Source organism: Hypanus sabinus, chromosome 11 (genome assembly GCF_030144855.1).
Source record: "Hypanus sabinus isolate sHypSab1 chromosome 11, sHypSab1.hap1, whole genome shotgun sequence".
Lineage (NCBI taxonomy): Eukaryota > Metazoa > Chordata > Chondrichthyes > Myliobatiformes > Dasyatidae > Hypanus > Hypanus sabinus.
This window is the reverse complement of record NC_082716.1, coordinates 80,307,909-80,333,185: the sequence shown is the minus strand read 5'-3', so window position 1 is coordinate 80,333,185 and position 25,277 is coordinate 80,307,909. Positions and strand designations below refer to the sequence as shown.

The following is a 25,277-nucleotide window of genomic DNA, read 5'->3' as shown; positions in this document are numbered from 1 at the left end:
TGATAATCAATGTGAGTCTCTGGGTATAAAGTAATAGCTGACTTTTGTTTAAAATAATGTCACAGCAACTGCTTGTTGGCAGATGAGTTCAAAATGGCTTTGTAGTTTCTATCAATGCTACTCCACGTATTTGAGTTTTGGGCTGTAATCTCCTGTTCTGCATTAAATGGCCACGTAGGATTCTCCAATACAGATTTCTGTTTGTGATCTACTACCTTTCTGATGAGGTTCTTGGACCTCTTGCTTAATAGTATTGGTCTGTGGCATAAAAGAGGTTGTAATGGGTGCTTATTATTTGGTTTGCTTGTAGTTTGCCTGGTGTTAACTCAGGCTGATTCCATGCAGCATGACTGGAATGCCATTACTGACTCAAAGCATCAAGGAGATTCTGATTTCTCTTAAGTGTTCAACTGCATCCAGTTTCTGCTGTATAACATTGGGTGCACTCTGTTATTCTTTGTCTTCAGCTCCCTTGTTTTGTCGGGAAAAGCAAATGTGCATTATGTTAATTCAATTTGATTATTTATTCAAAATATAATCCTTTGTATGTAGCCAAAACTGGTGCAAACAAATCAGAAAAATTGACCTGAATGACAGTGTTTTAAAATTGATGGGGCTTTGAGTTGCTGCAGTAGTTGTATTTATTTTCTTTGCCTGCCTTGTGGCTTTTCAAGGGATTGCTAATACGCTATTTAATCACAAGCAAACCAAATTTTCAGTACCATTTCTGGAGAAGATATGGGGCTATTTTAAATTTAAAAGCCTGTTTGATTTGCATGCCCAGCCCCCGTCTTCCCCATCCCTCAGAGTAGGTGAAAAATAATAAATTTGAAGGCAGAGGTTGCTGTTTCTCTGTTGGGAAAAACTTCCCAATTCTGTTGCAGTAAACAACATGTTTACCTCCTGGGGCCAGTTGCTAGCTGTGTAATCTCTGGACATGTTCCTACCACCATGTTGTGGAAGTATCCTTGCCACCACTCAGAAAGCACAATGCATATCAATAAACTGGTACATTCTGTCATTTCAGTATCCTGTTTTCCTTGCATAATTCCAGAGTGTTTTGCAACGGAGGTTAAGATCTTGCACTCCATTCAGGAACTGAAAATTGCTAACTGCTTCAAACACTGTTTTTACTTTAATAAGCTCCTCTGAGCTATCTTTTATGTACACAAGAAACATTTGCTGGGACACATTGCAAAAACAGTATTTAAAATCTACTGCTGTCTTACCAATAAAATTTTAAACCACAGTATATTTAGAAAGAAACTAGTCTAATGAAATTGAGTTCTTTGTGCAATCTACTTGCTGTAAGAAGTAAATTGATAAAAGCTTCCATTAACCCAGGTCTGGGAGGTGATGGCATTAAAACCAGTCATTACTACTTGGCATTTTTCTAAACACTACTTGTACAATGTTCACTGACTTTTGTTTGTCATTGGATAACAAGCAGTTATCTTTTAATCCCTCTTGAAGAATCCCCAGTCTCTTTCTAGCATTCCCCCCCCCCCCCGCCACCCCAACTAAGACTGCAATCTGCTAACGTACAAGATAAGAAATAGTGATGCTTTTCCTCTTCCCGTCTAGCTGACCAGCCAAGACAAGACGCCTGTTGTAATCCAGAGAGCCATGTCCAAGCACAATCTGGAAGGAGAACATTCAGAGGAATATCAGCTTGTCCAGGTCATCTCAGAAGATAGAGGTGAGGAATGAAAATCAAGGTTCTACAATGCTTAAAAAAAAAAGGCAGTTTTCTGACTGGTTTCCTTTGAATACTGGAGAAATCAAATTTCTTCACTAAAGTCACATTGACCTATGATCCTGTCTGGAGTAATTCTGTTTTGCTGACATATTCGAGATGCTGCCACTGAAATCTAAGAACCCAGGTTTGATCCTGATCTTCACTGCTGTCTGTGATGTGCTCCCATGTTCTGTCTGTGATTGTGTACGTTTTCATAAGACCATTACAAAGAGGATCACCTGATTTCATGTCTGATTTATTACCCCTTTCAACCCTATTCTTCTGCCTTCTCCCCATAACCTTAGATGCCCTTACTAACAAGACCCGAGCAACCTCCACTTTCAATATATCTAACGACTTATCCTCCCCTGCCAGCTGTGGCAATGAATTCTATAGATTCACCACCGTGACTAAAGAAATTCCTCCTCTTCTCTGTTCTAAAGGGATGTCCTCCTGACACTGTGCACTCTGGTTCTAGACTCTCCCACGACTTGAAAAATCTTCCTTTTAATATTTAGTAGATTAAAATGAGATTTTCCCACCCCCCCCCACCATTCTTCTAAACCCTAGCAAGTACAGACCCAAAGTCATCAGATGCTCCTCATACATTAACCATTTCATTCCCAGGATCGTTCTTGTAAATCTCCTGGGCCCTCTCCAATTCCAGCACATCCTTTCTTGGATGTGGGCCTCTATTTCCTCTGGTTGCTCCAGTTTTCTCCTGTATTTAAGGATATGTCAGTAAGTGAGTGGTCCCTGCTCTAGGTGGGTGGCAGGTGTATTAATAGAGTTGCTAAGCATGTGTGCAAGAATAGGTTGTAGGGGCATGAGATGGGTGGGATTACAGACTCAATGGTTCTGAATGGCAATCTCTTTTGTCACAAGTAATCATAATAAATGATTTGGATAATACTGAGTTTACCAAATTTATTTGGTTTTAATTTATTCCTTTAAAAATTGTTTTGCTGAAGTTTAAAAAATTTGACTGTACTCCATCAATGTAGGAAAATTATGTTACTTCAGTGGTTGTAATTCGTGATGTCCTCTGCTATTACCATCTGAAAAGTGAATATGTAAGCCAAATGAAATTCTGCTTCACATTTCATGTCTTTTGATGTGTTCATGGGTAAAATTCTTGCAAGTCTTGGAGTAAAATTAACTAAGTAGAATTCTCCCAAAAATCTGAAAATTAATGGCAGAACCCACAGTTACATTGTGTTCTTATTTCTTCTATAAAGGCGCTGATGATGAGCCTTCTCGTATATTGCTGACATTTTGGTGTATTTCTGTCTTGGTGTTTATAGACATCCAGTTTATATTTCCTGCAACAGAAATTCTTGTAATTGTTTTTTCAAATGATAATGCAGTAGTATCTTTCAGTCTTCATTACTGAGGTCAGTAAAATAGCCCTTCTTGTTGAATTGTCCTAAAATGCATTTGGTTTATTTCTTGTCCTTCTGGAGTGAAAGCTGGAAGATATTTCCCACTCTTTTATTGATTTGACTTAAGACCCGCATCAGTCCTATTGCCTCTGATCAGGCTGCTGATGTTGCCAAATTTGTTCCATTTTATCAAAAGAAAAATGTGTTAAAGAAAGTGGCACATACAAATCTCTGAAGGAATGATAGCTGGCAATAAATGTATCTAAACAATGATTTATTTTTTAAAAATTCAAAGTGAAGTACAGTAGATATTGGTATTTCAGCTGTAGGTTCTAATACAAACCCTTGCTTAAGCTAAGACCTTCTGAGCTAATCTTAATTCTATATCTAGTTCATTGTGTTCTGTAGACTTGTACTTACATAACAAGATAGCCATGTAAATATATATCACCTCTTTTATTTTCCCAGAACTGGTAATTCCAGACAACGCCAATGTTTTTTACGCAATGAACACTTCTGTGAATTTTGACTTTATTCTGAGAAAGCGGAGCCTAAATCGTCAAGTTAAGCTGCGGAGTCGATCCAGCTCGACACTACCCAGAACTGCCAAAAAAGGAATAATGACAAACAGACTGAGCAAAGTTACACTGTGAGGGAGACCGACCAGTGCGTTCATCTCCGCCAGAGATGGACACTACCACTCAGTATTGAGAGCCCTGGAATGTATGTGAATAAAAATCACCTAGGCAGTATTTTACTTAATTTACCCAACAACATGAATGGCATTGACCAAACTTTAAACTTTTGAGAATAGTGCTTGTTCATTGTTGAAATGTTTTGCACATCAGCCTTGTTTAGAATAGGCTAAGTTTTAATCAGGCTGGAGGATCATTGGCAGGCTTGTCACAGCCCCAGTGAATCAAATAATTCAAGTGAATCAATTCAGAGAAGGGGAGGAAGAACTTTATTTACTAACCCTGTTGACTAATTGTGGTTGTTGGCTCTGTTTCCTGCAAGGTCACATTAGAACTAGTGACTGCCCTCCAGTTATTGGCCAGATGATGAATACTTTTAGAAAGTGTTTGGATTGGCCTTTAAACCCTTCAGCAGATGTTTCCAGCCTCTCACCCCTCCCTGCCTAATGATTTAATCACTTCTGGATGTACAGAATTAAACCTGCCTTCAACGAAGGACAACTGCAAGAAATGATGAAAGGAGGGTGTATTGTGCCAATAATGTTGCACTTGTCTTGAAATGCTGGTCAGCTTTATACTGAACTGTTATTTTGTATGTACATTTGTAAATGTAAGCTATTTAGGAGGGGCTGGGGGATCTTTACAAGATGCAGAGGGGACCAAATTATCTGGATTATGAATATTATGACCATTTTTGTCCACCATTTTATCTGTTTTACGACTAGAACTGCCATTATCTTGTGAGCTCTGCCTGCTATAACCTATCAAGCAAGCAATTCCCTGTGCAGGATTTGACAGTCAAGAACCTAATCTTACATTTACTCATTGATCTTTTAATTTCAGTGCAATCATTTCTCAGGTGTAGAGCATGTTCACTCCTCAGATATTTCCCAACCAAAAAAAACTTCAAAATAACTTAAATGTGAAGAATGTCTCAACAGTATTTAGTTTGTTTCAAATTTGGTTTTGCACTATGTATAAATTAAATGACACAAAAAGTGCTTGATGCACTTTTACAATTTTGGGTATTTGTCGCACAATTCCCACAGTTTTGGTATCCATGTGCCTATGAGCTGTGATGACATGAGGCTTTGGGGAGCTCTCACTCCTCGATTTGGAGCCCTTTGCTTTCTCTTTCCTCATCCTATTGATCTGACAGATCCCTGTCAATGATTTGGTCATCAGATGCAATCACCCCAAACCACCAACTACTTAGATTCAAAATCTGGGCCATGTTTGTCAGCACTGGGCATAGACATTACGATAAAAATGTCTAAGATATTGGTGTAACTCCTGAATGTATACTTTTGTAAATATTTTTCCAAATTCCTTGTATAATTGTATAATTTGTTTTAAAATAGTTACTAAAAATAAATTTCATTGCATCAGTTTACTTTCTTCAATTTTTGAAGCATAATGAATGTCTGGGATGCTTGAGGTATTAGGTTTTATTTGTAGTTATTTGTGCATCTCCGATCATAACTGCTGCTCCATGTTTATCTGGGATGTTGAGACCTCAGCTCCCTGAAATGTCATCTAGGACAAGTTGTGGATTGGCTATCTGCATCAATGCCATCTTTAAAATATCTGATCTAAGCACATACCAGATCCTCCAGTGATCCACTGGCTGGCTGGGAAATGGTTGTGAGCTGTTCACACACTAAGATAATTCCTTTCCTTCTGTTCTACCCCACGCCTTCTTCCTTTGCACCTTTCCCCAATTTGTAACATCATAACCCAGTCCATATTAAAACTACAAACAGACACCGGGTTTCAAGTTCTGTCTGCTGAATATCTGTTTAGTGTGATTTCCCATTCTATTTCTCTGTCGTCAAAGGCATCCACTGAAATGTTCTAAACAACTGGATTTAAACTTTCTATATAGCCAATTTACATATAATAGAACAGTACAGCGCAGAAATAGGTTATTCAGCCCACTGTGTTGTGCCGCATCAGCTAAAAAGCAAATCAAAACACCCAAACACTGATCCCTCCTATCTATACCACTTTCATGACCCTCCCTCTTCCTTACATCCATGTGTCTATCCAAAAGTCCCTTCAAAAACCCTCTAATGTATTTGCCTCTACCACCATACCAGGCAACACATTCCAGCCATCCACCACTCTCTGAATAAAAAAACTTAACCCTCTCATCCCCCTTGAACCTACCCCTCTCACCTTCAATGCATACCCTGGATTTCAACCCTGGGGAACAGATACTCTCTGTCCTCTCACAATCTTGTGTTAGATTTACCAGCGCTCCAGAGAAAACAACCCAAGTTTCTCCAGCCTCTCATGTTAGCACATGCCCTCTAAACCAGGCAGCATCCTGGTAAACCTCTTCTGCACTCTCTCCAAAGCCCCAACATCCTTCCTGTAGTGGGCTCCATTACTTTCCCAGAGTGGGCTCCTAGATATCTGCCATTTGTTCTTAATCTCTGTTCAGCCTTCCTTGTCTTTCCATTTGCTCTCCTTTTCTAAGGTTGCTTTGAATTCTTGAGCTCAGATCATGGTGGATGATGTTTTAAAGTTAAGAGTAAATTTATTATCAAAGTACACAAATGTGACCTTATACAACCCTGAGATTCATTAAAGAATCCAAACTAAGTTTAAAAGTTTCAAAATGTGCAGAATTCAGTAAGTAAGTAAATTGGTTTTGCAGCACTATATCATTAATGTTTCATCTGTTACTAATTCAGTTTCTTTAAAATTGAATCTATCATCTATAATTCTGTGCTTCTCCTGGTGTTAAATGAAATCCTACTGAAGTAGTACCTAACAGTTCAATGAATCAATCTTGACATCTTCTGTTAAAGAACATAAAGTTGCCACCACTGCATAAAATGTGATTTTACTTGCACAAGTTCCTTTTAAAGCACAATTGCTAATACAGTGACTCATTTGCATAAAATGTGCCCAAGCAGATTTTCTTTTGGTAGAATTGACTGGGAGGAATATTAATCAGGGCACACAGACTCTTACTGTTTAAATGTGTTGGCTCTCAGCTCATCTCAATAAGCAAAAAAAGCTTTCAACATCTTCACCCATTGTTCAACCGGAAGACCACAATCTGTGAAGACTGGTGATAATATCTCCTCCTCACTGATGATCAACACTGGTGCACCTCGGGTGTGTGCTTAACCCACTGCTCTACTCTCTCTATACCCATGACTGTGTGGCTAGGCATAGCTCAAACACCATCTCTAAATTTGCTGATGATACAACCATTGCTGGTAGAATCTCAGATGGAGATGGGTGGGTGTACAGGAGTGAGATATCCCAACTAATGGAGTGGTGTCGCAGCGACAACCTTGCACAATGTCAGTAAGATGTAAGAACTGATTGTAGACTTCAGGAAGGGTAAGACGAAGGAACACATTCATGCCTCCTAGAGGGATCAGAAGTGGAGAGAGTGAGCAGTTTCAAGTTCCTGGGTGTCAAGATCTCTGAGGACTTAACCTGGTCCCAACATACCGATGTAACCATAAAGAAGGCAAGACAACAAATATATTTCATTTTTTTTAAATTAGTTTTTCAAAACATTTTACAAATTAAAAACCCCAAATCCCAATGAGGAACATTAAAACAGTGCAAAATTAAGCATACAATAACAATATGTTACAAAGGAAGAGAATTTAGCAAAAAAAAAGCACCTAAATTAAAGACAAGTAAGCTTAGTATCCTCCCCAAGCCCCACAACACAAGAAAAAACAACAGCAACTTAAGACCAACAACAACACAATATAGAGAGTATAAGTCAGGACAGCCAAGCTCCCAGACTGTGAATTCACTCAGCAACAAAGGATAATAATGCCTTCTACCAGAAAAAAAAGGAGCTGAAAGCAAGGGACCGAAGAGAAAAAAAAACCCTAGTCAAGAGGAAGGTTATGAAAGTACTCGATAAAAGGTCCCTAGACCTTATGGAACTTTAGATCCGAATTGAGAACTGAATAATGATTTTTTTTTAGGTCCAGACAGGCCATGATGTCGTTAAGCCATTGAGCATGAGTGGGTGGGGCAGCATCTCTCCATCTGAGGAGGATCAAGCGTCTAGCCAGAAGAGAGGCAAAGGATAATATTCGGCATTAGGTTGGACCCAGACAGTCTCGCCCCAAAAACCGAACAGAGCAATAAAGGGGTTTGGTTCTAGGTGCTGATTCAGAATACACGATAACGTAGTGAAGACATCTTTCCAGAATTTCTCCAAGCTTGGACAGAACCAGTACATATGGATGAGAGAGGCCACGCCCCTCTTGCATTTATCACAGAGCGGACTAACGCTAGGGTAGAATCGAGATAGTTTAGATTTAGACATATGGGCTCTATGAACAATTTTAAACTGTAAAAGGCAGTGGCGAGCACAAAGAGAGGTTGAGTTAACCGATTTGAGAACTGAATCCCAGCTCTCCTCAGATAAGGAGATATTTAAATCCTGCTCCCAGGCCTTTATCATTTTATCCATGGGGGCCCGTCATAAGGCCGCTAGTTTATCTCGGATGATTGATATTAAGCCTTTACCTAGTGGATTCATGGAAAGAAATAGGTCCATGGCATTTTTCGCAGCCATTTCAGGGAAGTTAGGAATTAAAGGAGCAATAAAGTGTCGGATTTGGAGATATCTGAAAAAATGAGCATTGGGCAGATTGAACTTAACAGAGAGCTGCTGAAAAGAAGAGAAGTGATTATCAATGAAAAGATCTTCAAAATATCTAATGCCCTTCCTATACCAAACCTGCAATGCTGAATCGTATGTAGTAGGTAAAAAAAGGTGATTATGAGCAATAGGGCTGGAAATGGAAAACCCCTGGAAACCATAGCATTTCCTGATCTGAGCCCATATACGCAAAGTGTGTCTAACAAGAGGATTAGCTATTGATCTGGGCAGACAACTAGGGAGTGCAGAGCCAAGAAGTGCAGAGATAGATAAATCTTTGGTGGAGCTCAGCTCCATCGCCACCCAGTTAGGGAACAAATATATTTCATTAGGAGATTTGGTATGTCAAGAAAAACACTCAAAAACTAATATAAATGTATCGTGGAGAACATTTTGACAGACTACATCACTGGTATGGTGTGGGGAGGGTGGGGCTAATGCACAGGACTGCAGAGGGTTGTAAATTTAGTCGGCTCCATCTTGGGTACTAGCCTACAAAGTACCCAGGACATCTTCAAGGAGCAGTGTCCCAGAAAGGCAGTGTCCAATACGAAGGACCCCCAGCATCCAGGGAATGCACTTTTCTCACTGTTGCCATCAGGTAGGAGGTACAGAAGGCTGAAGTCACACACAGTGATTCAGGAACCGCTTCTTCCCCTCTGCCATCTGATTCCTAAATAGACATTGAAACCATGAACACTACCTCACTTCTTTATGTATATTCTGTTTTTGCATGATTTTTAATCTATTCAATATACATATACTAATTGTTTTACTTATTTATTTTTACTTTTTTTCTTCTATATTACGTATTGAGCTGCTGCTGCTAAATTAACAATTTCATGACACATGTTGATGATGATAAACCCAATTCTGATACACAAACACCCACCTGGAGTGTGAATGGAGTTATCTTACTGAGGTAGAACACACTGAGAAGCTGTACCCAAGTGTGGCAAAATATCAGGGTTATCTTTTTAGTATCATGTTTCTTTATAAATAGAATTAACATGTAAAACTGAGGTGCCAGTTAATGAAAGACTATCCCAATAAATTTAAACAATGGAGGGAAAAAAAGAGAATTGTCCTTGTAGGAAGCAGACTGTAATCCAAAGATACTTGGTATCTTCGCAAATAATATAATTTTAGATCTAGCATTCTGATGGTCTAGAATTGTCATAGAAATTGGTTTTCATTTCAATCAGTAAATGTCAAATTAGTATCATAATGTTTGGAAACAAAACAACATTATTCAACAATATTATTTCATCCCACCCTGAGTGGAAGATCAATCACTGATGGCTTATTTTCCTCACTCCAGAGGTTGGTCTTGGCATTATTGATCAGCCTTCTCCCTTGAGCCCCAACATTGTTTCCATGTTGTGAATGATATAATTTCATGCTCAATTTTGATGAATCATTTGGATTAAATAGTCATATGGGTTGCCGTTGCTGGACACTCCCAGACCAGCAGTGTAGAGATGAATAAATGCACTTGGTTGTGTTTCTGGTAAGAAGGCAGTGCATTCAGTCGCAGCAGCTTCTAATGGGTCAACCAAAGGTGTCTTTTTTAAAACTTTTTTTTTATGATTGCAAGACCCTGCTGGGTATTAAGAAGTAAAGTTCTGCAGGTCTACCCCATCAACGAGTTTCCCGTTGGCTGAGAAACTTAAGGAGCTGGACTTAGTGCAGGTAGTGCTGCTGCCTGAGTCAGAGAGGAGGCTCTGCGTGAAGGAGGTGTGCAGCCTAACAGCAAGTGGTCGAATTCGTTGTTCTGTACCTTGGCTTCAGAGCAACACTGTTGGGTATTCATGAATGACAATTAAACTTGAACTTGGTAGATTCTTCAGTCTGAGGCTTAAATTTTTGACTATTATTGCTTGAGTCCAAGATTCAAATGTGACACCCCTGACAAATGCCATGGTCCCCAAATTTCTCACCTCCTGCCTGTCAAACCCGTCTACCAACATAGGTCAGTCCCAATGTGATTACTTTTTAATTTTGTTCCACGCCCCACCACTACTCCAAAACATGGCAAAATCCAGCCCCCAGTTCTGCACCTTCCACACCTGTAAGCTCCAAAGTTTTCTCCCGTTCTTCCTAGTCATAACACAGGGCCAATTAAACCTGAGACTTATGAAAGTAGAAATTCAGAACTTGTGCTGGAACTGGAAGTGGAAAATCATGTACCGGTGAAGTTGATGTGCTGGTGAAGTATACATTATTATTTATATATGTGAGTTCTGAATACTTCCAGAACGTGATGTTTCAAAATACATTTGCTAATACTGTACTGGGATGCAAAATAAGTTTCACATACTTTGTGCATTATGTGATTTACCATCATTTATCATAACGCTTTGATATCTAATCTGGGATGTGAGCATCTGCAAGGCCATCACTTACTTCCTTTTAGAAGATAATGGTGTACTGATATAGTCTGTCTGCTGATAATTCCACTGTGGTAGCAAGTTCTAACCAGTCTCGTGAAGTCTCTTCGTGCAATCTTCAATAGTACTTTATGTAGATTTATCTGTGTTTCAGAAAAGTACTGCTACTCAACACAAACTTTGGTCTGCCACCCAAGTTTGCTTTGTAATATCAGTTAAGTCCTTGTCGCTGATGACTCCATTTCATATTCTTTGTTCATTCTATACTATGTTGTATGACTTGAGTGATCACGGTCTTTCCATGACTATCAATGTTCTTGGCAAATTTTTCTACAGAAATGGTTCACTATTTGCCTTCATCTGGGAAGTGTTTTAACAAGACAGGTGACCCCTTCCATCATCAATACTCTTCAGAGATTGTCTGCCTGGCGTTAGTGGTCACATAGCCAAGACTTGTGATATGCATCAGCTGCTCATATAACCATCCTCCACTTGCTCCCATGGTTTCTTCTCAGTGTTGCATCTCAATGGAATGAGTCTCTGGCTGAATGTACTCCTGTGCCTAACCAGTACATTATGGAGTGGATGGGAGACATTGTCCAAGATGGCATGCAACTTGGACAGCATCCTCTTTTCAGACATCACCGTCAGAGAGTCCGGTTCCACCCCCGCAACATCACTGGCCTTATGAATGAGTTTGTTAATTCTGTTGGTGTCTGCTACCCTCAGCCTGCTGCCCCAGCACACAACAGCAAACATGATAGCACTGGCCACCACAGACTTGTAGAACATCCTCAGCATTGTCTGGCAGATGTTAAAGGTCCTCAGTCTCCTCAGGAAATAGAGACAGCTCTGACCCTTCTTGTAAACAGCCTCAGTGTTCTTTGACCAGTCCAGTTTATTGTCCATAAGTCCCACTGCAGAGGTCTGGACAGGAGTTCTAGGCTGATACTTGATTACCATACTGTAGGAGTGGTACAAGGCCAGTGTTTCAATGAGGTGTTAAGTCTCGGGTACTTCTACTTGGCTTTAGAGATTCCATGTTAGTACAGCACGAGAGTTCTGCTTAGTATTCCTTTCAATATTAGCCCATCAACAACCCTTCTGTCATTCTCAGGTTGTTCCTGAGGACACTTGTTACTTGTTACTTATTATTATTTATGGTTTTATATTGCTATATTTCTTCACTATTCTTGGTTGGTGCGGCTGTAACGAAACCCAATTTCCCCCGGGATCAATAAAGTATGTCTGTCTGTCTGTCGGAAAGTTACTGGATGTATTTTCTACATTGCAACAGTAATTAAGTTAAAATAAAACTTCGTGATGGCCTGACATTGTGAAAAGCGCAATATCAATATTTCATTATCATATTTCAATATCATATTTCTGTCTAGCTGAAAGGTCAATTGTCCACTTCCCTTCTCTAATGCTACCTGACCCACTAAGTTTCTTCAGCAGTTTTCTTTTATATGTATACTTCTCCAGGTTCCAGCACTCATTTTTGCCCCTACCTTTATTGCCAACATAAGATTCAACCAGCGTTGTTCACCATTTTTATAGCATCACATGCAGAGAAACACACCCTTTGGCCCATTAAATTCACACCAGCCATGAGCTACCCATTTACCTAACACCATAAAGCTTACAAGCAGAATGAGGCTGTTCAGTCCATCAAGTCTGCTCCTCTATTCCTTCATGGCAGTTTATTTTCAACCCCAGAGAGCCTGCTTTCTCCCTGTAACCTTTGCCACTGTTACTATTCAAGAACTTATCAACCTCCACTTTAAATGCATCCAATGACTTGGCCTCCACAGCTGTCTGTGACAATGAATTGCACACATTCACCATCCTCTGGCTAAAGAAATTCCTCCTCTTCTCTGTAGAGGCATCCTTCTATTCTGAGCTCTACCCTCTGGTCTTAGACTCTCCCACTATTGTAAACATCCTCTCCATGTCCACTCTATCTGGAACAAAATACAATTTGCAGATGCTGGAAATACAAGCAACACCCACAAAATGCTGGAGGAACTCAGCAAACCAGGCAGCATCTATGGAAAAGAGTACAGCTGATGTTTCAGGCCTAGACTCTTCAGCAGGACCAGTACGAAATGTCAACTGTACTCTTTTCCATAGATGATGCCTGGCCTGCTGAGTTCCTCCACTCTTAAGGCCTTTCAGTATTTGGTAGGCTTCAATAAGATTCCTCCTTATTCTTCTAAACTCCAGCAGGTACAGAACCAGGGTCAGCTAACACTTCTCATACATTAGCCTTTTCATCACTGGGTTTGAAACCTCCTCAGAAGCCTTTGCACATCCTTTCAGATATGGGGCCCAAAACTCTACATTGATACACATTTTTAATCTCCGCACTGTCTCATATCTCCCCCAAGATTCTATCATTTGCCTTCATACAAGGGAAATATATAAAGGCCAATTAACCTACTAACCCATACACTTCTGCAAAGTAGGAGAAAACTTGTGGTCACAGGGAGAACTCCACAGAAGAGTACCAGAGGTCGAGATTGAAACCGGGTTGATGGAGCTATGGAGTGGCTCTGCTAGCTGATCTGCTCTGCTCTTCATTTAGTGAGTTGTGTAGATAACTTCACATTTACATCTCCCCTACCATCCATTCTGACTAATGGAACCGCTGTAACTTCCCCACACCCTGACCAGACTCTATGTGTGGACCTCTGGGCATAAAGTCAGACCCTTCCCTCTCCAAATACTCGAGTTTGGTTGCCTGTGCTGTCGCCAAGGAAGTCCATAGAAATCACTGAGGCTCCACTATGTTGCTTGGCACTTTAAGGTACAGATGATGGAGACATCTGGAGGAAATTGAGCAAGTTTCAAAGTCAGAATTTCTTTGTTATCAGCCATTTTGGCACAATTAAACAAGATTTCTTTTTGTGGTTCTAATGCTTTATGTCTATCGTAATACAGTCTCTTTTTTAACTTTATATTTACACATCATTACTTTCTCTATGATGTCATACAGTCCTAAATCAGGCTTATCCTAGAGTTTAGAAATTTGTCAATACTCCTGACTGCAGAACTGACCACTGTTGCTATGAATCCAACTGTTTCCATTGCTGGCTGTGGTTAGACAGCTGCTTCCCTTACAGGCTTAAGTTCCCATTGAATTGAAGAAATCACATTCACAACAAGTCCATAAATCTGTTTGGCATTTTGATTAACGTTTCTTTTAAATATCTATGATTGATGATGGAAACTGTTAATTGAAGCATGCAATGTCGGTAAACTCTCTATATCACTATTTAGTCAGAATTGTAAATTAGATGGGGCTGCCAGTAAAACATTCCTCGACCATGATGAACAATATTCAACTTAAAGATGGCTGAGACACAAAATTGTAAAGGTCATAACACAAAGGCATACAAAGAGAATATATGCAGTTTGATTGGCAGAGCAATTGTGGATAAAATTAAATCTTGGTACTGTAAGTATGAAGTGAAGCACATTGGGAGAGCAAATAATGGTAGGGTATACATAAGAACACTACATCCGACACTAGGGAGAACTGTGCAACAGAGGTTCGCAAGTCCAACGATTCTTAAAGGTGGTAGCACAGAGAACTAAGGTGTGAAGAAGGCATACAGGGAACTTCATTAGTTGACCAAAATTCAAAGTTCAAAGTAAATTTTGTTATCAAAGTACATTTTTGTCACCATATACAACCCAGAGACTTACTTTCCTGTGGGCACACACAACAAATCTATAGTAGTAACAGGATCAATGAAAGATCAACCAGATTGCACAAGACAACTTACTGTGCAAATGCAGATGTAAACAAATAGCAAGAACATGAGGTAATGAGATAAAGAGTCCTTAAAATGAGATCATTGGTTGTGGGAAACATCTCAATGATGGGGCGAGCGAGTGTAGTTATCCCTTTTGTTCAGGAGCCTGATGGTTGAGGGGTAGTAACTGTTCTTGAACTTGGCGATGCAAATGCTAAAGCTCTTGTGCCTTCTACCTGATAGCAGCAGTGAAAAGAGAGCATGGCCTGGGTGGTGGAGATCTTTGACTATGGATGGTGCTTTCCTATAACAGCATTTCATGTAAATGTGCCCAGTGGTTGGGAGGTCTCTACCTGTGATGTACTGGGTCAAATCCATTAATTTTGTGGGATTTTCTGTTCAAAGGCATTGGTGTTTCTATCCCAGGCCATGATGCAGACAGTCAATACACTCTCTATTACACATATATAGAAGTTCGTCGAAGTTTTTCATGTCATGCCAACTCTTCACAGACTACTAAGGAAATAGAGTCGCAAACGAGACTCCAGGATGGTATGTTACCTCCCTGGTGCAAGGGTCAAGGATGTCTCTGAGCGGCTGCAGGACATTCTGGAATGGGAGGGTGAACAGCCAGTGGTCGTGGTGCACATAGGTCCTAACGATATAGGTAAAAAATGGGATGAGGTCCGACAAGGTGAATTTAGGGAGTTAGGAGATAAACTGAAAAGTAGGACCACAAAGGTAATAATCTCTGGATTACTACCAGTGCCATGTGCTAGTCAGAGTAGAAATAGGAGGATATTTCAGATGAATATGTGAGTTGAAAAATGGTGCAAGGGGGAGGGATTCAAATTTCTGGGGCATTAGAACCAGTTCTGGGGGAGGTGGGACCGGTATAAACAGGACGGTCTGCACCTGGGCTGGACTGGAACCAATGTCCTAGGGGGAGCGTTTGCTACTGCTGTTCAGGAGGATTTAAACTAATGTGGCAGGGGGATGGGAACAAGTGCAGAGAGACAGAGGGGTGTAAAATGAGGATAGAAGCAAAAAGTAGTAAAGTGAAAGGTAAAAGCGGAGCGCAGGCAAATCCAGTGCAAAAAGCAAAAAGAGCCATTTTTCAACATAATTGTATAAAGGCTAAGAGTGTTGTAAAAACAGGCCTGAAGGCTTTGTGTGTCATTGCGAGGAGCATTCGTAACAATTGAATGTGCAGATAGTTATTAATGAATATGATATAGTTGGGATCACTGAGACATGGCTCCAGGGTGACCAAGGATGGGAGCTCAACATCCAGGGATATTCAATATTCAGGAGGGATAGACAGGAAAGAAAAGGAGGTGGGATAGCATTGCTGGTTAGAGAGGAGATTAACACAATAGAAAGGAAGGACATTAGTCTGGAGGATGTGGAATCAATATGGGTAGAGCTGCATAACATGAAGGGGCAGAAAACACTGGTGGGAGTTGTGTACAGGCCACCTAACAGTAGTAGTGAGGTTGGGGATGGCATTAAACAGGAAATTAGATATGTGTGCAATAAAGGAGCAGTAGTTGTAATGGGTGACTTCAATCTACATATAGATTGGGTGAACCAAATTGGTAAGGGTGCTGAGGAAGAGGATTTCTTGGAATGTATGCGGGATGGTTTTCTGAACCAACATGTTGAGGAACCAACTAGAGAGCAGGACATTCTAGATTGGGTATTGAGCAATGAGGAAGGGTTAGTTAGCAATCTTGTCGTGCGAAGCCCCTTGGGTAAGAGTGACCATAATATGGTGGAATTCTTCATTAAGATGGAGAGTGACATAATTATTTCAGAAACAAAGAAGGGCAACTTTGAAGGTATGAGACGTGAATTAGCTAAGGTAGACTGGCAAATGATACTTAAAGGGTTGATGGTGGATATGCAATGGCAAGCATTTAAAGATCACATGGATGAACTACAACAATTGTTCATCCCAGTTTGGCAAAAGAATAAACCAGGGAAGGTAATGCACCCGTGGCTGACAAGGGAAATTAGGGATAGTATCAAGTCCAAAGAAGAAACATATAAATTAGCAAAAAAAAAGCGGCACACCTGAGGACTGGGAGAAATTCAGAGTCCAGCAGAGGAGGACAAAGGGCTTAATTAGGAAAGGGAAAAAGGATTGAGAGAAAGCTGGCAGGGAACATAAAAACTGACTGTAAAAGCTTTTATAGATATGTGAAAAGGAAAAGATTGGTCAAGACAAACGTCGGTCCCTTACAGTCAGAAACAGGTGAATTGATCATAGGGAACAAAGACATGGCAGACTAATTGATTAACTACTTTGGTTCTGTCTTCACTAAGGAGGACATAAATAATCTTCCAGAAATAGTAAGGGACCGAGGGTCCAGTGAGATGGAGGAACTGAGGGAAATACATGTTAGTAGGGAAGTGGTGTTAGGTAAATTGAAGGGATTAAAGGCATTAATCCCCAGGGCCAGATGGTCAGCATCCCAGAGTGCTTAAGGAAGTAGTCCAAGAAATAGTGGATGCATTAGTGATAACTTTTCAAAACTCCTTAGATTCTGGATTAGTTCCTGAGGATTGGAGGGTGGCTAATGTAACCCCACTTTTTAAAAAAGGAAAGAGAGAGAAACCTGGGAATTATAGACCAGTTAGTCTGACATCGGTGGTGGGGAAAATGCTGGAGTCGGTTATCAAAGATGTGATAACAGCACACTTGGAAAGAAGTGAAATCATCGGACAAAATCAGCATGGATTTGTGAAAGGAAAATCATGTCTGACGAATCTTATAGAATTTTTTGAAGATGTAACTAATAGAGTGGATAGGGGAGAGCCAGTCGATGTGCTATATTTAGATTTTCAAAAGGCTTTTGACAAGGTCCTACAAGGAGATTAGTGTGCAAACTTAAAGCACACGGTATTGGGGTATGGTATTGATGTGGATAGAGAATTGGTTGGCAGACAGGAAGCAAAGAGTGGGAGTAAATGGGACCTTTTCAGAATGGCAGGCAGTGACTAGTGGGGTACCGCAAGGTTCAGTGCTGGGACCCAGTTGTTTACAATATATATTAATGATTTAGACGAAGGAATTAAATGCAGTATCTCCAAATTTGCGGATGACACGAAGCTGGGTGGTGGTGTTAGCTGTGAGGAGGATGCTAAGAGGATGCAGGGTGACTTGGATAGGTTAAGTGTGTGGGCAAATTCATGGCAGATGCAATTTAATGTGGATAAATGTGAGGTTATCCACTTTGGTTGCAAGAACAGGAAAACAGATTATTATCTGAACAGCAGCCGATTAGGAAAAGGGGAGATGCAACGAGACCTGGGTGTCATTGTACACCAGTCATTGAAGGTGGGCATGCAGGTACAGCAGGCGGTGAAAAAGGCGAATGGTATGTTGGCATTCATAGCAAAAAGATTTGAGTACAGGAGCAGGGAGGTTCTACTGCAGTTGTACAAGGCCTTGGTGAGACTGCACCTAGAATATTGTGTGCAGTTTTGGTCCCCTAATCTGAGGAAAGACATTCTTGCCATAGAGGGAATACAGAGAAGGTTCACCAGATTGATTCCTGGGATGGCAGGACTTTCATATGAAGAAAGACTGGATCGACTAGGCTTATACTCAGTGGAATTTAGGAGATTGAGGGGTGATCTTATTGAAACGTATAAAATTCTAAAGGGATTGGACAGGCTAGATGCAGGAAGATTGTTTCCGATGTTGGGGAAGTCCAGAACGAGGGGTCACAGTTTAAGGATAAAGGGGAAGCCTTTTCGAACCGAGATGAGGAAAAACATCTTCACACAGAGAGTGGTGAATCTGTGGAATTCTCTGCCACAGGAAACAGTTGAGGCCGGTTCATTGGCTATATTTAAGAGGAAGTTAGATATGGCCCTTGTGGCTAAAGGGATCAGGGGGTATGGAGAGAAAGCAGGTACAGGGTTCTGAGTTGGATGATCAGCCATGATCATACTGAATGGTGGTGCAGGCTCGAAGGGCCTACTCCTGCACCTATTTTCTATGTTTTTATGTTTCTATGTTTCTAGAGGTGCTGCCATGCTTTCTTCACAATTGTTCTTATGCTCTGGGTCCAGGGCAGAGCCTTGGAAATCATAAACCCAGGAATTTATAGTTACTAACCCTCTCCACCTCTGATGAGGACAGGCTCATGGACCTCTGGTTTCCTTCTCCTGATGTCTACAATCAGTTCCTTTGTCTTGTTGATACTGAGTGAGAGGTTGTTGTTATGAAACCACTCAGCCAAATTTTCAATTTCCCTCCTCTCTGCTGATTCATCACCATCTTTGATACAGTCCACAACAGTGCTGTCATCAGCAATCTTGAACATGGCATTTGAGCAGTGCTTCGCCACACAGTCATAGGTGTAAAGTGAGTAGAGCAGGGGGCTAAGCACACAGCCCTGTGGTGCTCCTGTGCTGATGGAGATTGTGACTGAGATGTAGTTGCCAATCTGAACTGACTGGGATCTGCAAGTAAGGAAAGCCATGATCTAATTGTACAAGAGGGTATTGATACCAAGGTCTTGGAGCTTATTGATTAGTTTGGAGGGGATTGTGGTATTGAATGTTGAGCTGTAGTCGATAGAAAGGATGATGATGTATGCATCTTTGCTGCCCACTTGTTCCAGGATTGAGTGAAGAGCCAATGAGATGGCATCTGCTGTGGACCTGTTGCTATGGTAGGCAAACTGGAGGCGCCTCTCAGACAGGAGCTGAGATGATTCATCACAACCTCTCAACCAGTTCATCACTGTGCATGTAAGTGCAACTGGGCCGCAGTCATGTTAGTTGATGTGTTTAAGATCAAAATGACTGTGGCATGACTTGATAACTCATCTGTTAGGATACTGTATATGGTTCTGTTCATCATGCTGTAGAAAGGACATAATTTCTCCAGAGGGGCTGCGGAGAAGATTCACAGAAAATTGCCTGGCATGGAGCATTTTGGTTAAAGGAAACCTAAGGGGGACCTGATACAGTTATACAAAATTGGGGAGATTGGATAGCAAGCAACATCTTTCCTTACCAAACATGTTTGCAACCAGAGAGCATTGGATTAGCATAAGCAGTAAAACGGTTTAAAGGGGTTCTAAGAAAGAATGTTTTCACCAGAGTGTTGTTGGAATGTTGAACTCACTGCCTGAGAGGGTGGTAAAGAAGGTACAGTATACCCACAAAACTTTACTACCTAGATGAGATTTTAACCAAGGCATTGAAGGCTCCAAACCAAGTGGTTTTACTAGAAACAGTATGGTGGAGTGGTGAGCTAGCTGCTAGAGGGTCTGTTTCTGTGCTGAATGCTTCTATTATATAATTTTTGGTAATCTTGCAGATTGAAAAGTGAACTAAACAGGTTTTTATTTTTAATGTTTTGCTGTTTAAAGTTACAGGTCAATAACATGCCCTCTACCCCTCTGAGTCCACACTGTCCAATTACACACATGTGACCAATTAGCCAACTAACCCACACATCTTGTAGCCACTCTGGCTTCTTTCCTCTTCCTTTCCAGTCCCGCTGAAGGGTCTCAGCTCAAAACATTGTCACAACATTCATCTGCATAGATGCCGCCTTACCTGCTCAGTTCCTCTAGCATTTTATGTGTTACTCTGGACTTTGAGTATCTGCAGAATCTCTTGTGAAGAAATTTGTTTTTTTCTCTCACATTCTCCTCAATTCCTCTTTGATTCTGCTTGACCCTCAATTAATCTCCCAGAACATCACAAGGATATGGAAAAAACAACAACAGTGGAAACCCCTTGAGTCACAGGGAGAATATGCAAACTCCTTATAGCACAGGAGGACAGGTTTGATTCCGTAGTACTGGAGCTATGAGGCAGCAACAATAACTGTTGAGCCAACATGCAGACCATTGCTGATGTGTAGTGATTATTGGCAAACACTTTCTTTGGCCTCAAAGCTTAATTTAAAATTTCTTCACTTTGGACGCTATTTGGTGTTTAACTATTTTTCTTTTGTTTTTATTCTTTTATCTTTCATACTAGATTAGATCCTCCCAAATCTTTATTTTGCATTCTCCAAGTGACAACATAAATTTAATTTAGAATGGTTGCTTTGCACTCTGCACTCAGTGAGGATTGGTTGTTCATGCAGGTTGCTGGACCCATGCAAACAACACTCTAATTGATCGGGTAACCAATGTCAGAAAGTCTTTGCTCAAAAAGATCTGGGTTATTACACAACACCCAAATAGGCTAAAGCAACATCTTGTAGGTATTCAGCAAATTCCCTTTCTTGCATTCCGACACCAACCTGTTTTTCATAATCCCCTTGCATATTGAAGTCCCACAGTACAGTTGTGTCACTACTCTTATTACATGCCATTTCCAGCTCCCTTTGCAACCTCAACCACACATCTTGACTTCTCTTTATAGGCCTATATATTGTTTCCCATAATGGCGTTTTCACCCTTGCAGAATCTTAACTCCACCCACAAAAATCCAACAGTCTCTGACCCTGTCACTTTTTCCTAAAGTTGTAATTCCATCTCTTACCAACAGAACCACAGCACCCATCTATTCCTTCCCGTCTGTCTTTTTGATAGAGAATATTTCCTTTGATGTTAAGCTCCCAACTATGGCCTGTTTTCAGCCATGACTCTGATGCCCACAATATCATACCAACCAATCTCTAACTGTGCCATAAGTTTGTCCATCTTATTCTGAATGCTACACGCATTTAAATATAGCACCTTCAATCCTACATCCTTTGCCCTTTTGAATTTTGCCTCTGTGGTACAGTTTAACTCTTTATCTGTCTGCATTTGTCCCTAGTAATCATATACGAACTGTAAATAGTTTACTTTTTTCTCTGTATTTATCATGTATTGAATTGTACCGTTGCCGCTAAGTTAACACATTTCATGACATACGCTGGTGATGTTAAACCTCATTCTGGTTCTGAATGCAATGCAATGACATCATTAATAACTAGTAATTAAAGTTTATATTTTGAACTTTATCAATATAAAGTTCCCCACAAGGGTCCAGTGATCACAATATCAATAAAGTCTGATATAAAAATTGGAAGTGTTTGATTTCAATTTGACATTAGGATTTTAAAATTGGATAAAGTAAACTTAAAAAGATGAGTGAACTAGTAGATTAAGAGTTGCATTAACAGGAATGATGTGTACAAGTAAAGAGAAAGATTGAAATAATAAATACCTAACAGAAACATTATAAGCACGTTCAGTGAAATAGTAACAAGAGTAAACATAGTCTAGCTATGGCTGCCATGAGAAGATAACAAATGGGAAAAGACATAATATTATCAGAAACAAAACAAGCTCACTAGTATTTCAGAATTCAACAAAACAGGACCAAGGCACGTAGAAGGAAAGTGAAAGTACAATATTAAACTGGGCAAATGAGAAACCTAAAAAAGCGATTTTAAAATTTTATAACAACGAATAAAGGAAAAAAATTTCTGGAAATATCTCTAAATTCCATATGATCCAAAACATTTTTCCACACAACTAAAGCTGGAAAATATAACCCAACTGATTATAAAGGGTGGGAAGGAGAGAGACACCAAGGAACATTAATGGTAGGGAAAAATGTGGAATCTGTATTTTGAATTGGTTACAAGGGACAGGGAAATAATAGGACTCGGCTGAGTCAACATTGATTTACAAAAGGATAAGTATATTTGCTAGCCTGCTTTTGAGATTGTAACTATCAGCATAGATAAGATGAAGCAGTTGATGTTTATTTTGACTTTCAGAAGGCTCCACAAGAGATTATTAAATAATGTTAGAGTGGGAATAATTTAATGGTGTGGATTAAGGGTTAGTTAATGTAGAGAAAACAAAATAAGAAGTTAAGTGGATGGTTTTCAGGTTGGGAGAATATTGATGTGTAGGGTGTCTATAAGACCATAAGATGTCGGAACAGAATTAGGCCATTCAACCCATCAAGACAGCTCCACCATTCCATCATGGCTGATCACGGATCCCACTCAATGCCATACTCCTGCTTTCTCATCATATCCTTTGAAGTTCTGACCAATCAGGAAACTTCCACTTTAAATATACCCAAGGACATGGCCTCCACCGCAGTCTGTGGCAGAGCATTCCACAGATTCACTACTCTCTGGCAAAAAAAACCCTCCTTACCTCTGTTCCAAAGGGTTGCTCCTCAACATTGAGGCTGTGCTTGCCTGCTATGGATACCCCCACCAGAGGAAACATCCTCATCACATCCATCCTATCTAGTCCTTTCAACATTTGGTAGTTTCAATGGGGTCCTCCTGCATTCTGGTAAATCCCAGTGACTACAGGTCCAAATCTGCCAAATGCTCCTCATATGTCAACCTCTACATTTCCAGAATCATCCTTGAGAACATCCTTTGGACTCTCTCCAATTACAACACATCCTTTCTGAGATACGGGGTGCAAACGGTTGACTGTATTCTAAGCATGGCCGGACTAGTGTCTTATAAAGGCTCAGCATTACTTCTTTGCTTTTATATTTTATTCCTCTTGAAATAAATGCCGGCATTGCATTTGACTTCTTTAAAACAGACTCAGCCTGTAAATTAACCTTCTGGGGATTTTGCATGAGGACTCCTAAGTCTCTTTGTATCTCTGATATTTGAACCTTCTCCCCATTTAGATAATATTGTTCCTTTTTCCGAAATGCATTATTGTGCATTTCCCAGCACTGTATTCCATCTCCCATTTTTCTTTCAATTCGTCTAAGTCCTGCTGCAATCACATTGCTTCCTCAGCACTGCCTACCTCTTCACCTATCTTTGTATCATCTGCAAACTTTATCTGAATCATTGACAAACAACGTGAAAGGCAGCAGTCCCAATACTGACCCCTGAGGAACACCACTAGGCACCAGCAGCCAACCAGAAAAGGCTCCGTTTATACCACTCGCTGCCTCCTGCCTGTCAGCCATTCCGCTATCCATGCCAGTACCTTTCCCGTAACGCCAAAGAATCTTATCTTGCTAAGCAGCTGCACGTGTGGCTCCTTAGCAAACATCTTCTGGAATCCAAGTAAATTGCATCCACTGCGTCTTCTTGTTACTTTGTCCATCCTGCTTGTTACTTCCTTGGAGAACTCTAACAGATTTGTCAGGCAGATTTCCCTTTACAGAAACCATGCTGACTTTGACTTATTTTGTCATTAGTCCTCAAGTACTGTGGTGAACTACAGATACCTGTCTGGACATGCCCCCTGCTGACTGCTCCTGTGGCTCCTCCCACGGACCCCTGTATAAAGGCGATTGAGGTCTGAGCCCATCCTCTCTGTCTCCAGGATGTAGTATGGTGGTCAACCACTGCTTGTTCCTTCTTCCAGTCAATAAAAGCCGATATCTTGCCTTTACGCCTCAAAGTGAGTTATTGATGGTGCGTCAAGTACCTCAAAACCTTATTCTTAATAATAGACTCCAACAGATTCCTAACCCCTGAGGTTAGGCTAACTGGCCTATATTTTCCTTCCATTTGCCTTCCTCGGTTCTTAAAGAGTGGAGTGACATTTGCAATCTTCCAGTCCTCTAGGACCATGCCAGAATTAAGTGATTCTTGAAAGATCATGACCAATGCATCTTGTATCTCCTCAGCAACTGCCCTCAGGACTCCGGGATGTAGTCCATCTGGCCCAGGTGACTAATCCACATTAAGACCTTTGAGTTTGCCTAGCACTTACTTCCTTTCTATTAGCAATGGCACTCACTCCTGCTCCCTGATGCTCACGGACCTCTGGCACACTGCTAGTGTCTTCCACAATGAAGATAAATGCTAAATATTTATTCAGTTCTTCTGCAATTTCCTTGTTCCCCATTACTACCTCACCAGCATCATTTTCCATTGGTCTAATATCAACTTCCCTTTTACTCTTTATAATGACTGAAAAACTTCTGGTATCCTGCTTTATATTATTGGCTAGTCTCCCTCATATTTCATATTTTCCCTTCTTATAACTTTTTTAGTTGCCTTTTGTTGGATTTTAAATACTTCCCAGTCATCAAACTTCCCATTCACTTTTGCTACATTATATGCCCTTTCCTTGGCTTTTATGAAGTCCTTAATTTCCCTTGTCAGCCACAGTTGCCTACCCCTGCCATTTAGTAACTTCATCTTCTTTTGGACATATCTATCCTGTTCCTTGTAAACTATTCCCAGAAACTTCAGCCATCTGTGCTCTGCTGTCATCCCTACCATTATCTACCACCAATCCACCTGGGCAAGCTCTTCTCTCATGCTCCTGTAATTCCCTTTATTCCGTTGTGATACTGATACATACAAGGTATGCTTCTTCCTCTCAAGCTGCAGTATGTCATGGTGTTAGGTGTAAGGTCCCCAAATATTAAACTAAAATCTGTATCACTGTTTTGAATTAGGTGTAATATGTCTAGGTTACTGATGATAAACCTCCAGATGTCAACGTAGACATCTTGAATGCAGAGAAGCCAAATGAATAGGCAATATAATGTTATGTGAGGAATGAGGCATCCTCTTTGCTGGGGAAAAATATAAAAGGTGGCTACATTTTAAACAAGGATAGCATAAAAGTTATGGGTTTTCAGAGTGTCCTGGGTATCTTTGTATGTTCAGCTATATCGTGCAGTTAGAATGGGTCTTTTATGTCTTTGTCTTTATTGCTTAAAAATCTAT

The 25,277-nt window shown here is 40.5% G+C and overlaps 1 protein-coding gene across 5 annotated transcripts in view; it reads left to right on the top strand.

Annotated features, from left to right (window-relative positions):
• The window catches only part of rgl1 (ral guanine nucleotide dissociation stimulator-like 1), a 166,150-nt gene extending 160,942 nt beyond the window's left edge, over window positions 1–5,208 (top strand). For all 5 annotated transcript variants that reach the window (XM_059984834.1, XM_059984831.1, XM_059984835.1 and 2 more), the window contains exons 17-18: window positions 1,585–1,699; window positions 3,589–5,208. In XM_059984834.1, coding sequence (XP_059840817.1) covers window positions 1,585–1,699; window positions 3,589–3,773 — 300 coding nt within the window. In that variant the 3' untranslated portion in view covers window positions 3,774–5,208. The remainder of the gene's footprint in view (window positions 1–1,584; window positions 1,700–3,588) is intronic.
• Window positions 5,209–25,277: the final 20,069 nt, after the last annotated feature.